The 14,206-nt window shown below is 38.0% G+C and overlaps 1 protein-coding gene across 1 annotated transcript; it reads left to right on the top strand.

Moving 5' to 3' along the window:
- The first annotated feature begins 27 nt into the window (after positions 1-27).
- apex1 (APEX nuclease (multifunctional DNA repair enzyme) 1) lies at positions 28-10,991 on the top strand. Its single transcript, XM_063004629.1, has 5 exons — positions 28-106; positions 2,190-2,315; positions 2,406-2,566; positions 5,489-5,681; positions 10,069-10,991. The coding sequence occupies exons 2-5, from the start codon at positions 2,252-2,254 to the stop codon at positions 10,581-10,583; spliced, it is 933 nt and encodes a 310-aa protein (XP_062860699.1). The 5' UTR covers positions 28-106; positions 2,190-2,251; the 3' UTR covers positions 10,584-10,991.
- The last annotated feature ends 3,215 nt before the right edge of the window (positions 10,992-14,206 follow it).

The following is a 14,206-nucleotide window of genomic DNA, read 5'->3' on the forward strand; positions in this document are numbered from 1 at the left end:
GTGTTAAGCAACATGTGCAGGTCTCTTTATGCACAAAGCTTTTAGCTCGATCAGTCTGCTCCACTGCTACTTCAATATAGCGGATTAGAAACTGTGGCGTTATTAGGTAAGCTTTCTTCCATTATTTACTCTGTAAAGACTATTATTTATTAAATGCATTCGATTAACTGTAGCAAGAACTCGCTGATTGTTTAGCATTCGTTGTTGTTTTGGTTTACTTTATTTTATCATTCATTTATTCAGGGCCGCACTGACTAGACTTTAGGATCGCAATAGGGCTTGTACAATTAATCGTAGTCATCTACTGTATTTATCAAACATAATGCCTGCGATCCCATTAAGCTAAAGTTTTTTTTTTAGTTCAACTAACAGTTTCTGATGTATTAAATTGCAGACTTTCCATTTCTCTTGTTTGCATCTGTTGGTTTAGTATAGCAAAATGCATTTATCGTATATTAACAATATATGATTATTAAAAAAATTGACTAATTATTAACAAATTTACACTAATTTTTTTTACATAAAACTGTTTTTAGAACCTGAGATCAGAACACAGGGTCGGTCAGTATACAGCACTCATAAAGTAGAAAGGGATTAGTGCTTTGTGCAAAAGCCCAACAATAGCATCCGGATCAAGCTGAGATGCAAACCCTCAACCTACTGATTAATATACCAGAGCTCGAACCACTGATTGGCCATTGCATATTTGTTTATTTGCATTTTTAAAAATCACAAAAATGTAGCCATCACTCTGAATGAGAACCGTATAATTTCAAACTAACCTATTCTTTAAAAAAAATCCTGTTTTTTAAGTCATTTAGTGATTTTTCTTTTTACTTTGTGTAGATTCCCTCTCTAATTTAAAAGTAAAAAGCAATGACTAAATCTTTTAATGAACCTAAAACATTTTGAATTGCCCAAACCTGTAAATGTATATATAAAAAATAGGCTAGAGTCAGTATTTCATTAAAAACATGTTATTTTTAGATCTTTTTGGTTTTTGTATACACACTGTGTACAATCATTGCTTTTTTTGTTTTTAAATGTAGCCTGGGGTGGTACGATGGCTTAGTGGGTAGCACTGTCGCCTCACAGCAAGAAGGTCCTGGGTTCGATCCCCAGACAGGGCAGTCCGGGTCCTTTCTGTGTGTAGTTTGCAGGTTCTCCCCGTGTCTGCGTGGGTTTCTTCCGGGAGCTCCGGTTTCGTCCCACAGTCCAAAAACATGCAGGCAGGTTAACTGGAGACACTGAATTGCCCTATAATTGAATGGGTGTGTGTATGTGTCTGCCCTGCGATGGACTGGCGTCCCGTCCAGGGTGTTACTGTGTGCCTTGCACCTATTGAAAAGATGGGATGGGACGGGACGGGACGGGACGGGACCCTAATTGGATAAGCGGTTAAGAAAATGAATGTTTGAATGAATGAATATGTAGCCTGAGTTTGTGCAGTAAACTCCCAGCACTTACTTTATCATTTTCAGTACAATGGTAGCCCTACCCAGACATAAACCATTACACCCTAAACATTTATTTGCTGTCCTTTTCCCTACTTCACAAATTAGGGTTCAAAACAAACATCCAGTTGCTATTTGCATACATTTTGCAGTTAGTTTTCCTGTTTTTTTCTGTTGTTTTAATGTTCAGCATCTGTAGACATCCCTGTGTCCTACTCTTATGTATCAGACTTTGTACACAGGAGTGGACCCTGTCATTATTAAGGTATTAAGGTTTTCACTCATAAATGTTTTTATGGTGGCTAAGTGGGTAGCACTGTCGCCTCACAGCAAGAAGGTCCTGGGTTTGATCCCCAGGTGGGGCGGTCCGGGTCCTGTCTGTGTGGAGTTTCATGTTATCCCCGTGTCTGCCTGGGTTTCCTCCGGGTGATCCGGTTTCCTCCCACAGTCCAAAGACATGCAAGTGAGGTGAATTGGAGACACTAAATTGTCCATGACTGTGTTTGTTAGAACCTTGTGAACTGAAGAACTTAGTGTAATGAGTAACTATCGTTCCTGTCATGAATGTAACCAAAGTGTAAAACATGACATTAAAATCCTAATAAACAAACAAACATAAATGTGTTTACACTACCCAACTCATTCCCAGGTAAAGGTACCTCAGTAAAATAGGATTTTAAATACAAGCACTGTGCTGAGGAGGAATCACTTATGCAACTGTGTGATTTCTGTCAGGTGCCCGTGTCTATCTGAGTGTGCGTGCGTTGTGGCGTGTCAGTGCCAGAGCGAGCAGAAACATGCCTAAGAGAGCCAAGAAAAATGAGGAAGCTTCTGCAGAAAGCAGTGCAGACAATGGCCCAGGTACTAAGTAGATGTGTTCATTTAATAAACCATATAGTACCATTGTATTGTTGTGATTTAACAATTCCACTTTCTTAATTGCAAAATCAGAAACGAAGAAAGAGAAGAAAGGAAAAGAACCAGAGGCTCCAATTCTATATGAAGATCCCCCAGATAAGCTGACCAGCAAGGATGGTCAGGCAGCCAACATGAAGATAACATCTTGGAATGTGGATGGCCTTCGTGCCTGGGTTAAAAAGAAGGGACTTGATGTAAGTAATGAAGACTTTTGTTTGTTTTAATTAAAACTTTGGTAGAATGGTTGCCCTGTTGTAGAGTGATAAATCAGGACATTTCATGCAATAATGTAATCTCATCAGCCAAAAACTGAACCTGGATTTTTAAACTTGAGAACAGCCTCAGGCATAAAAACAAAGCAAGACTTTTTTGTAAATAAAAAAGGCACATGAGAAATCATCATGCTACAGTGATAATTATAGGTACATGGGATTGGGAGTACTTCAGAAAACTTTTGTCACTTAACACAGTCCACCACCTCATGAAATGCAAACTGAAACTCTATTGCACAAAAGGAGAGACATAAATGCATTCTGTGCAAAAAGCCACAGAATTCTCTGGACCCATGCACATGACGGATGGACTGAAAGACAGTGGAAACATATTCTGTAGTGAAATAAATCCATGGTTCAGCTTGTTATCAGTGAAAGGTGCATCAGTACATGTGTGTGACCTGCATATGTGTGAAGGTACCATATACCCATAGGTGTAGATTGGTATTTTAGAGAGACACATACTGCGATCAAACCGACATCTTTTCCCGCTGAGTCCATGATTTTCAGCAAAATGATGCCAGGCGTCATTCTGTACGCACTACAACAGTGTGGCTTCGTAGGCAGAATGAAAGTGCTTGTTTGGCCTCACTGCAATCCAGATTGGGCTAATTTTAATGGCTATAATGTATTTCCAGAGCTCAAGTCACCAGAATGTCATCATATGTACAGATTCAAAGTCCTGCATTCAAGCCATCAAAACACTAAATATTGACCACCCCATCATTGAAGAAATACTGCATGAACTGAAAACACTAAAAAACAATCAAACAGACATTTGAGGCTATGTTGGATACCGGGCCACAGGGGCATTAGAGGAAATGAGGAAGCAGATACCATAGCCAAAAGAGCAGCAGAAGTACCAGTCACACCAATGTACATCCCACCAACAGACTTAAAACCCCTCATAAAGAGTTATGTACATGAGAAATGGCAAGAGAACTGGGACTTTACAAGACAGTATCAAACTCAGGAAAATTCAACAAAGTGTACAACCATACAAAATGAACTATACCCAGAGGTAGGGCTGGGCGATTTTCACGATTAATTCGGTTAATCAGAATGAACGTTTTCACCCGATGTTAGAATGTGACAATCGCGATTGTTTACATACTTTATATTTTTACTAAAATACCAACATGACACGTGGAATATAAATCAGGGAAAGTTTAATATAAAAAGGCAAAAACAGTGTACAAAACCAGGTCAGAGTCCAAAACCAGAGGATAAACTAAAACAGTAAATGGAAGACAACAAGGGTTATACACGGTAATGGTTAGATTCAGAAATAAGGAGCGTAAACACGATCGGTAAAACGAGACACAAACAGAAGAGTTTCATTAAGATTCACTGAATCGAACACCGCTGAACGGAATCAAAAGTCCGGCGCCGATGAGCGCGATCAGGATTGGCTGACTGGGGACATGTGACGGTCCGTGGAAACATGGGAGTTGTAGTTGTAGTTGTAGTATATAGTTAGAAGCAGAACGTGCCCCCTCCATCCACCCCCCAATCACAAGAGGACAAAATCAAAGCTGAGCTGAGTGATTACTTCACCCCCCCTCCCCCAGTATAGATACTGATACAGACTCACTCAGTGGTGGAAACAGCACAGCACAGACTCGTGTTTCTTTTAAGAAACCTGTAAATAACTTTTTTTTAGTCCTTTTCCTAATGTAAGGTTTTGCTGCACATTATTTAAAATAAAAAAGAGTTGTTTGTGAGCTATTCTTATAAAGCATATAGATAATTCAGATTTCCATTTTGTTTTTAATTATTGTGATCGTTATTGTTATAAATTTTTAGATCCTTAAAAGGATAATTATAGGTGGTGGTGGTACTATTTTTGCACTTCTGCAGTCATTTTAATTTACAATGCAAAAAAAAGTAATCTGAGTCTTATTTCAATTGCATTATACAAGAACAAAAAAAAAAATCGAAATCGTAATCGACAATCGGTTATAATTTTAAAATAATTGAGATTTTTTTTTTTGGGCAAAATCGCCCAGCCCTACCCAGAGGAGGGGAGACCAAGTAGCCCTCACACGATGCAAGATAGGACATTCAAGACTTACACACGGACACCTACTAAAAGGAGAACAGGCCCCAAAGTGCCTTCATTGTTCAACTACCCTATCAATGAAACATATTCTATGTGAATGCGATGTTTTTACCCAGGACAGAAATCTGTACCTGATGGGATCGGACATAAATGATATTTTTAGGAAAACTGCTCATTTTAGATTTAAAAATTTCTGAAAAGCATAAAATTGAAACATTTGTTGTAATTTTAACTTCTACAGTTTTGATGCACATGTAAACAACTATATATCTCTGTATCCTAGCTTATAATGGCGATAAAACTCAACCAACCAACCAGATTGGGCTTCTGTTAAAAAAATAAGGTGTGTCATGAAGAGTCGAATCGGTCAACAGCATTGACTGTGATAGAACACAGGGGTAAACATGCCTTAGTCTTTTTTGAGTATGTTGCCGGCATCAAATTCTAAATGTGTTTATATTTACAAAATACAATGATGATTGAAAATATTAGAAACCTTTTAATTCTACTTTTATTAAATGAAGATTTGAAAGTGAGCAAATCACAGATTCTTCTTTTTATTGCATTTTACAAAATGTCCCAACTTTTCTGGGGTTTGTAAATAATTGAAGTAGAATGTAAAGTTGAAGTACATTAAGACACTAAAAGCGTATTAAACAACATAAAGAAAATTGGCTTGTATATTAATTTTCGTTTACTTTTAAATATGCAGATTTGATAATAAAATCTTATTTGACTAATTTGAATCTAATCTTCATCTCATTGTCTGTACTTTCCCACAGTGGGTGCGTGAGGAAGCTCCTGATGTGCTTTGTCTTCAGGAGACAAAGTGTGCTGAGAAAGCATTACCAGCAGAAATCACCTCAATGCCCGAGTATCCACACAAGTACTGGGCAGGATCTGAGGACAAAGAAGGTTACAGTGGAGTGGCCATGCTGTGCAAGAGTGAGCCTCTTAAGGTCACATATGGCATTGGTGAGTGTTGCCAATACTTGACTAAACAGTGAGAGATTCACTGTCTGATATTCCATTGTAGACTTAAAATTATGTGGTGTAAAAAGTGCTACACCAATCAGCCATAACATTAAAACCACCCTCTTGTTTCTACACTCACTGTCCATTTTATCCGCTCCACTTACCATATAGAAGCACTTTGTTCTACAATGAAAGCAGGCTAAAAATGTATGCAGAGAAACAGATGGACTACAGTCAGTAATTGTAGAACTACAAAGTGTTTCTATATGGTAAGTGGAGCTGATAAAATAGACAGTGAGTGTAGAAACAAGGAGGTGGTTTTAATGTTATGGCTGATCAGTGTAGTTCTTCAATACCCATATCACCTTTAAAAAGCAATTGTCTTCTTAATAACTGTTTGCACTACATTTTAACTGCTTATTATAATAACAGTTATTATAATAACTGTGGAGGAATTGTAATCTATTCTTTCTTCTAGAACAACTTTAAATCAAGGAGAGTTTTGTAATCACAAACCACAATAAGTTGTTTAAAAATGCTGTATCTACAGCTGCTCAGGTGGCGCGGCGGTAAAACACGCTAGCACACCAGAGCTGACATTTCGAACTCGACAGCTCTGGCGGCTACATGAACAACAATTGGCTGTTGTTCATACAGGGTGGGGTGCCGGAGGGGACCTCATAACTGATGCTGTTAATACTTCTGCTGGCTGATTAATGGCACCTGTATAGAGTCAGGGAAAAATGCGTTGATCAGGGTATGGCTCTCCATACACAAAGCTGATCCCCATATGAACTCGCCTCGTGCAGGTGAAAAAATACAGTCGGCTACTGCACATGTGTCAGGGTCTCGCTCTCTTCAATCAGCAGTGGAGATCAGCATCAGTAGAGAGGAAGCGTAATGCAATCAGGTAATTGGATACGACTAGATTGGGAGGAAAATTAGGGAAAAATGCAAAAAATAAAAAATACTGTATCTATTTTTCAGGTATTCTTTCAGCAATAGAGAGAACTTATCACCACTGAGAGTCTTAGTACATTAAGCCACGTTAAGCCTTTTCCTTATAATAGCTTTAAATGGAAAGAGAAAAGCTTAATGCATATATTTACTCTCCTTTTGAGGGCAGCCTGGTGGCTAAGTGAGTAGCACTGTTGCCTCACAGCAAGAGGGTCCTGGGTTCGATCCCCAGGTGGGGCGGTCCGGGTCCTTTCTGTGTGGAGTTTGCATGTTCTCCCCATGTCCGCGTGGGTTTCCTCCGGGTACTCCGGTTACTCCGGTTTCCTCCCACAGTCCAAAGACATGCAAGTGAGGTGAATTGAAGACACTAAATTGTCCATGACTGTGTTCTATATAACCTTGAGAAGTGATGAACCTTGTGTAACTACCGTTCCTGTCATGAATGTAACCAGTGTGTGTAAAACATGACGTTAAAAATCCTAAAAAACAAACAAAAAAACCTCTCTTTTTGGACCACAAGTTTGTCAGTTTAGCATTAAAGAGAGAGTGTGCTTCCTATTCATATAGGTCATATTTGAGAGTTGTGTTCCTAGGTCGTTTTACTACATTAAGTCACGTTAAGCGTTTTAGACTTTCTCAAAAGGGACACTTGTAATGTTAAGAGGTCCGTGTACCTTTGGTTATTCGTTTTTCACTTCAAACCCCAAAGTTGAAAAACAAAAAAACGGGTCGTTTTTCGTTTCAAAAACCAATATTGAAAAACGGGGCGTTATTCGTTTTTCGTTTCAAAAACAAAAAATCAAATAACAAGCAAGCAGAAATTTTCCGAAATCAACATTTTCTATCGGTTCAACTGGAAATAAATAAACACAAGCGTGTGCACGAGCTGACATGCATATATTTACTTAATATATAAACAGTGTAAATCAAGCACAAGTGTTAAAGTAATAATAACGTGACAACGCGTCCTCTATTGTTGTGACTTTTGTGTTTGTATATTTTACGTGCATGTATTTGCTCTATCTGCAAAAAACAAACATTATGGGGAAGCGATTTCCGTACTGGACATTGTGATCGCCTGACCTCCGAGACATCGATTATTTATTTATCTTGTATTATAGTATTTCTTGTTCTCGGCCAGTAAACATCCAAAAATTAATACAATCGCACGAACTAACTCTGCAGTAAACCAGGAGCAACAATCAAATATATTTCAAAAAGTTATTTGGTGAATTTTTAGTTAAAGCTGTTTCTTAAAAGTGCTTGAAGCAGAACGCTGGTTAAAATGCATTAAATGTTGTAGTAGTTACACAGTGACGTGTACGATTAGTTCTGCCTGTATTACAGAATTGAGTTCTGTACGGTAAAAAAAAATATTAATGTAAATGTTAATGTTGTGACGACGGTGATGTAAAATAATGTAAAAGTCCAAACATTTGAGTGGGAGTTTAACGAGAACGGTACTTTCAATGTCACACAAGCTCAGTGCAAAACAACATAAGCACAGCCGGAGACACTTGCTCCCTATACCCTAAAGGCAGGAAAAACTACGGCAGACACAAAAGTCAGAACAGGGGACGCGGCATAACGTTATTACTTTTTGCTCCGTCTTCTCAACACTTGTGCTTGATTTACACTGTTACACACATGCACACGCTTGTGTTTATTTATTTCTGGTTGAACTGATAGAAAATGTTGATTTCGGAAAATTTAAATACGAGCCGTTTTTCAATTTCTGCTTATTTGTTATTTGATTTTTGATCTTGAAACGAAAAATGAGTAACGCCCCGTTTTTCAATATTGGTTTTTGAAACGAAAGACGACCAGTTTTCTTGTTTTTCAACTTTGATTTGAAGTGAAAAACGAATGACCAAAGGTACACTGACCTTAAGAGTTTAGAAAAAGTAACGATTGATAACAATTGATAAAAGTAAGTATTGATGACTTGTTAGCAATTGTAAAAAAACTGTAAATTTATTCATCACCAAGCTTCACATACAATATTTTTAGATATTCTTATTCCTAGATATATTCCGAAACCAAATAGAAAGCCAATCCTAAATACATGTTGTTCTCTAATTTATTCGAATCCTCCTTTGATTTTAACTTATTATATTATTAATTATGTTCATATTTAAATTATTTGTGCTGTTTTTAACATTTATGTAAATTGAATTGAATTCTGTATGATGTGCTATCAAATTTTTTTTTTTTTAAATGTTGTCCAAGTAACACAAGTATTCATAAGCATTTTAACCCTTAGTTAAACTAATTGATTGTTATTTATGTATTTGTAAACAAAAAAATAACATTTCAAGGTATTTTAGCCATTTTTATAATTAGCACTAATCAAAAACCGTTAAGTTGTTTCCTTTTGCAGTGTGTGTAGACGCAAAGACTTTCACTTATTAGTGAACATCGCCACCTGCCACTTTAGCGTTTTAAAGTTTGGACCATGACACGTAAAATTTTCCCCATGTGCACACATCAAAATCTTACACATGAATGTTTGCCGTGTGCAGGCGCAAAAATATGCCGTCTGTACACGCAAAAAAGGGGTTTTTCTGTTAACTCATTACACGTTTTTGGCTCAGAAGGCCTTACATAATACACATGCCCATTGGATGGGCATGTGTATTATGTAAGCATACACCGATCAGCCATAAAATTAAAACCACCTCCTTGTTTCTACACACATTGTCAATTTTATCAGCTTCACTTACCCTATAGAAGCACTTTGTAGTTCTACAAGTACTGACTGTAGTCCATCTGTTTCTCTGCATGCTTTGTTAGCCTCCTTTTATACTGTTCTTCAGTGGTCAGGACTTCCAGGACCACTACAGAGCAGGTATTATTTGGGTGGTGGGTCATTCTCAGCACTGCAGTGACACTGACATGGGGGTGGTGTGTTAGTGTGTGTTGTGCTGGTATGAGTGGATCAGACACAGCAATGCTGCTGGAGTTTTTAAACACCTCACTGTCATTGCTGGACTGAGAATAGTCCACCAACCAAAAATATGTTAAAAAAGCATGCAGAGAAACAGATGGACTACAGTCAGTAATTGTAGAACTAAAAGTGTTTCTATATGGTAAGTGAAACTGATAAAATGGACAGTGAGTGTAGAAACGAGGTGGTTTTAATGTTATGGCTGATCAGTGTACATTTGTGGATTAGGACACTTGGCACGCTGCTTTTAAGTGTGTTGATCTTTCCCAAAACATTGTATGAGAGGCAGCTTGACATTAGCCTTCACCTACCAGACCCAGCCAGTTGATATATCACTGACGATACATCTAAACTCTATAGAACTTTTTAGGTCTTTGATGCAAGCAGTAAAATGATCAGTTACAAATAATCAAAAGATGTTTTGAACCTTTGTTGCACTATTTAAGAATTTACACGCATATAATTCCTGTTTCTCTCCTGCAGGTAAAGAAGAGCACGACAAAGAGGGTCGTGTGATCACTGCCGAGTTCCCCTCCTTTTTCCTCGTCACGGCGTATGTACCCAACGCTAGCCGCGGCCTGGTTCGCCTCGATTATCGGCAGACATGGGATGTGGACTTCCGCGCCTACCTGACAGACCTAGACAGCCGCAAGCCCCTGGTGCTGTGCGGTGACCTCAACGTGGCTCACCAAGAGATCGATTTAAAGAACCCCAAAGGTAACCGTAAGAACGCTGGCTTTACTCCTCAGGAGCGCGAGGGTTTCAGTACGCTTCTGGGTGCCGGATTCACCGACAGCTTCCGTGAGTTGTATCCGGAGCAGGCCTATGCCTACACCTTCTGGACGTACATGATGAACTCGCGGTCTAAGAACGTAGGATGGCGCCTGGACTACTTCTTGCTTTCTGATGCTCTGCTTCCGGGCTTGTGCGACAGCAAGATTCGCAACAAAGCCATGGGGAGCGACCACTGCCCTATTACTCTGCATCTGGCTGTATAGATAGGGTACAGTAGAATGCCAACGAGGTCTCTCATTCATTAGTTTCCGAGAGACGGAGTGCTTAGTTTTTTAAGCTTTGTTAACAAAATCTCTGTAGATTAAGATTCACATTTGATGCATTTGTATTTTTCTCTCCTTTTGTTTTTCATGTTAAAAGCTTAGTTTTGTATGTAGGACATTCGATTTTTAGTTTGTTGTTTTTGTTACAGGTTGTTTTGAGGTTGCTTTTTGTTTATCAAAGATTTTGTAAGCATCAGCTTTTGGTCCCTGATGTTAAATTTTTTTACATTTAAATAATTCCTTTAAGTGTTTAAAGCAAATGTTAAAAACACAGAATTTAAAATGCATTTAATACATGATAAACTCGGAACAGTAATTGTCCAATGTACATTGTATTTGTTAATTACAATAAACATGAAAAAATATTGTGTTACGTTAATGTTTAACGTTTATCTAAACTTGTAGGTTATGTCATGCTTAGTCGTGGAGGGTCACTGATTTCTGCAACTGCACCACACAGTAGTGGAACAGTGGTTCCAGAAACTGTTTATATTTATAGATTTGATTCTGAGTGGATATAATTACCATTTCAAAAACTGAAACCTTGCGATATATATTGCGATATTAAAAAAATGCAGGAATTTTCACCACATTATTATTAATATTAATAATGCATGTATCTTACTCTAAATAAGGGGCTCATCTGTAAAAAATTGTGGTGCCTACAAGAGATACAAAAGATCATGACAAGCTACATCTTTGTACTCGGTTGAAACTGAGCATTAAACTAAGAAAGCTTCAATATCACATGAGGGAATTAACAGGATTGACAAAATGGGTCATTTAATATTTTATTTCACAATCAAAACCTTCAAGTAGTAAACATAATTTAAAAAAAACTATACAAACAAAAGAGCAGCTATACACCTGTTCAAAATCCGAGATGCCTTACTAAGCTCACTACTGAGGCATCTTAATATTTCAATGTTATTTTGACTCAAGAACGAGTGAGAATCGGAAGCGTCCTTAGTGATGAAGGCAATCCCAGAATTCATTGCGGCATCTCTTTTCTCACAGAAAAGTAAACATGGCTGACGGTGCGGACAAAGTTATTTTCAAACGTAAATAAATAATTATTGATTTGTAAGGAGTGTTTTTATTTGCAAGTTTGGGCTTGTCAGCAAATGTAATAGTTTTCTGTACACGAATCGAGTTCTATTGACATGTTAGCGCTGTCCCACCTCATTCCATTGATTTTAATGGCAAGATGCTAAACGCGAAACCCGATGGGATCGCTAAGTTAGCGCGTTCGAATAACCTGCCTTATAAAAGTTAATGACTTATTAGAATCCTCTCTACTGAGGGAGCTGCCTGTGTAGGTAGTAAGACAGCAAGGCAGCTCACTAGGTTTTCGAACATTTGTCATGGAAAATGAGAGTGGTGTGAATTTTCGTTTTGTGTCAAGCAGCAAAAAAGTTGTAGCATGACGTATTTGATTTAATTTGCATTAAGTGACATTGCACGTCCTGCGATGTGACTATTGCGCATGCACACATCGCGATGACGATGCTGAAACGATATATCGTGCAGCCCTACTCCAGATAATCATTTTCCTTACAAATTCCAAGTTGGCCATCATATGCCTTTTACGTATCTGTAAATTTTCGCAAGTATAGTAAAAGCAAAGAGGATGCCCAGGACCACAATTTTGAATGGTAGATCCAACTGTCTAGATCAAAAATCTTATTTTTTCTATTCATCAATACTTTCAGTGTCAAACACTTTTGTCTAGATGGGAAAAATTATGCTGGGTCATAATAATATGTACAGCACCTTATATAAACCCTTTATTTAGTTGTTTGCCCTTTCTCTCGTTCATCGTTTAGCCACGTTGCACAGCTACCAACAAACTTCTGGAACAACCCTGATTAAATAGTGAACCAGTTTACTTGAATAGATTTGGCAGGATTTAATTTGTGCAAATAACTGTAATCAGGTTTTACCTTTCTAATTTTGGAGCAAAATCTTTCTTTCAAATGAGCCCCCCATACCGATTTAAAGCTTGCTTGACTGAGCAAGGTCACTTCCACTGCAGATTGTTTGCTGGTGGTCTTTCAATTATATCTGACCATCTGGACACATTGCCGTTTCTCTGTGCCCTGTTGTTACAGACAATTTGTTGTGAGGATTTGGCAACTGACTGGCAACTTACTTTCAAACAGCATCACTCAGACCTGTTTTATAGACTTAACTCCTTTATTTTCACGGGCACAGTCACCAGCAATCAATCAAACTCACAGTGAATAAAACGTTCACCAAGTAAAATAACAGTATAGAACTTTCCACACCACCAAATTAGGAATTAAATTTAGGTTACATTCTGGTCTTTCTTTTAGGCTATTACAGAAGGTTATTAGGCAGAAGGTATAATGACCTGAATGAAGATCAGTCTATATTTCTGACATGACAATATAAAACACCAAATTAAAAATGATACGAGATGTAAAAATGCTTTATTTCACAGCTCCAGTTCTCATCTGGTAGGTCGTAAACAGACAGCGGCTCGTAGGTGTGTTATAACAAGGCTGAAATTTTATCATTAAGCACGTTACAAGAACCTTTTTTGAGCCACTGTATCGATTTTAGAGGGTTTAGATGTAGATTTTAAATTGTTGCATGATGGTGGTCTATAATACTGCATAATTAATTTAGGGGAAAAACAGAAAGGGCAAGAAATTGAAACTGCTTTTGAGATGCCACATTAGAACAAGATTAGTTTAGAACCACTGATTTAGTCAGTTAAGTAGCACAAAGCAAACAACACTGAACATTTACAAATCATGATTGCTTTTGCTCATAGAGCATATCAAACTGGTTTGTTGGTGTAAACCAAATACATGATATAAAGACATGACTTGCAAGCAGAAAAGAATTCACAAGTAATCCTTAATCTGTCAATAGAATTCTTTATCTAGTATACTTAACTCACCCATGCCTACACTTTGTAAGTACTAGGGCTGTCTAAACTATTAAGTCACATTCCTCAAACCAGAAGCACCAAAACAACCTTCACCAGCTCAGTGATTGGTTAATAAATATATATTGAATGCACACAGGTGGGGGCTTTGAAAACAAGCAAACACAATATACCAGGCCACATGACCTTATTAAATAGTACATATAATTAGTACTCCCCTGTACCCCTATTTATTAATTAAAAAGGACCCCCACTGGCCAGAAGATGTTTTGGTGCCCGGTCATTGTGTTATTGAGATTTATATATACTTTTATAAAACCCTCTGGGTTCTTTATTAGAAACAAGTTTGTTTATTTATTAGGATTTTAACGTCATGTTTTACTGGTTACATTCATGACAGGAACGGTAGTTACTCATTACACAAGATTCATCAGTTCACAAGGTTAAATCTAACACAGTCATGGACAATTTAGTGTCTCCAGTTCACCTCACTTGCATGTCTTTGGACTGTGGGAGGAAACCCACGCGGACACGCGGAGAACATGCAAACTCCACACAGAAAGGACCCGGACCGCCCCACCTGGGGATCGAACCCAGGACCTTCTTGCTGTGAGGCGACAGTGCTACCCACTTAGCCACCGTGCCA

The sequence above is a fragment of the Trichomycterus rosablanca genome, chromosome 1 (genome assembly GCF_030014385.1).
Source record: "Trichomycterus rosablanca isolate fTriRos1 chromosome 1, fTriRos1.hap1, whole genome shotgun sequence".
NCBI classification, from domain to species: Eukaryota; Metazoa; Chordata; class Actinopteri; order Siluriformes; family Trichomycteridae; genus Trichomycterus; species Trichomycterus rosablanca.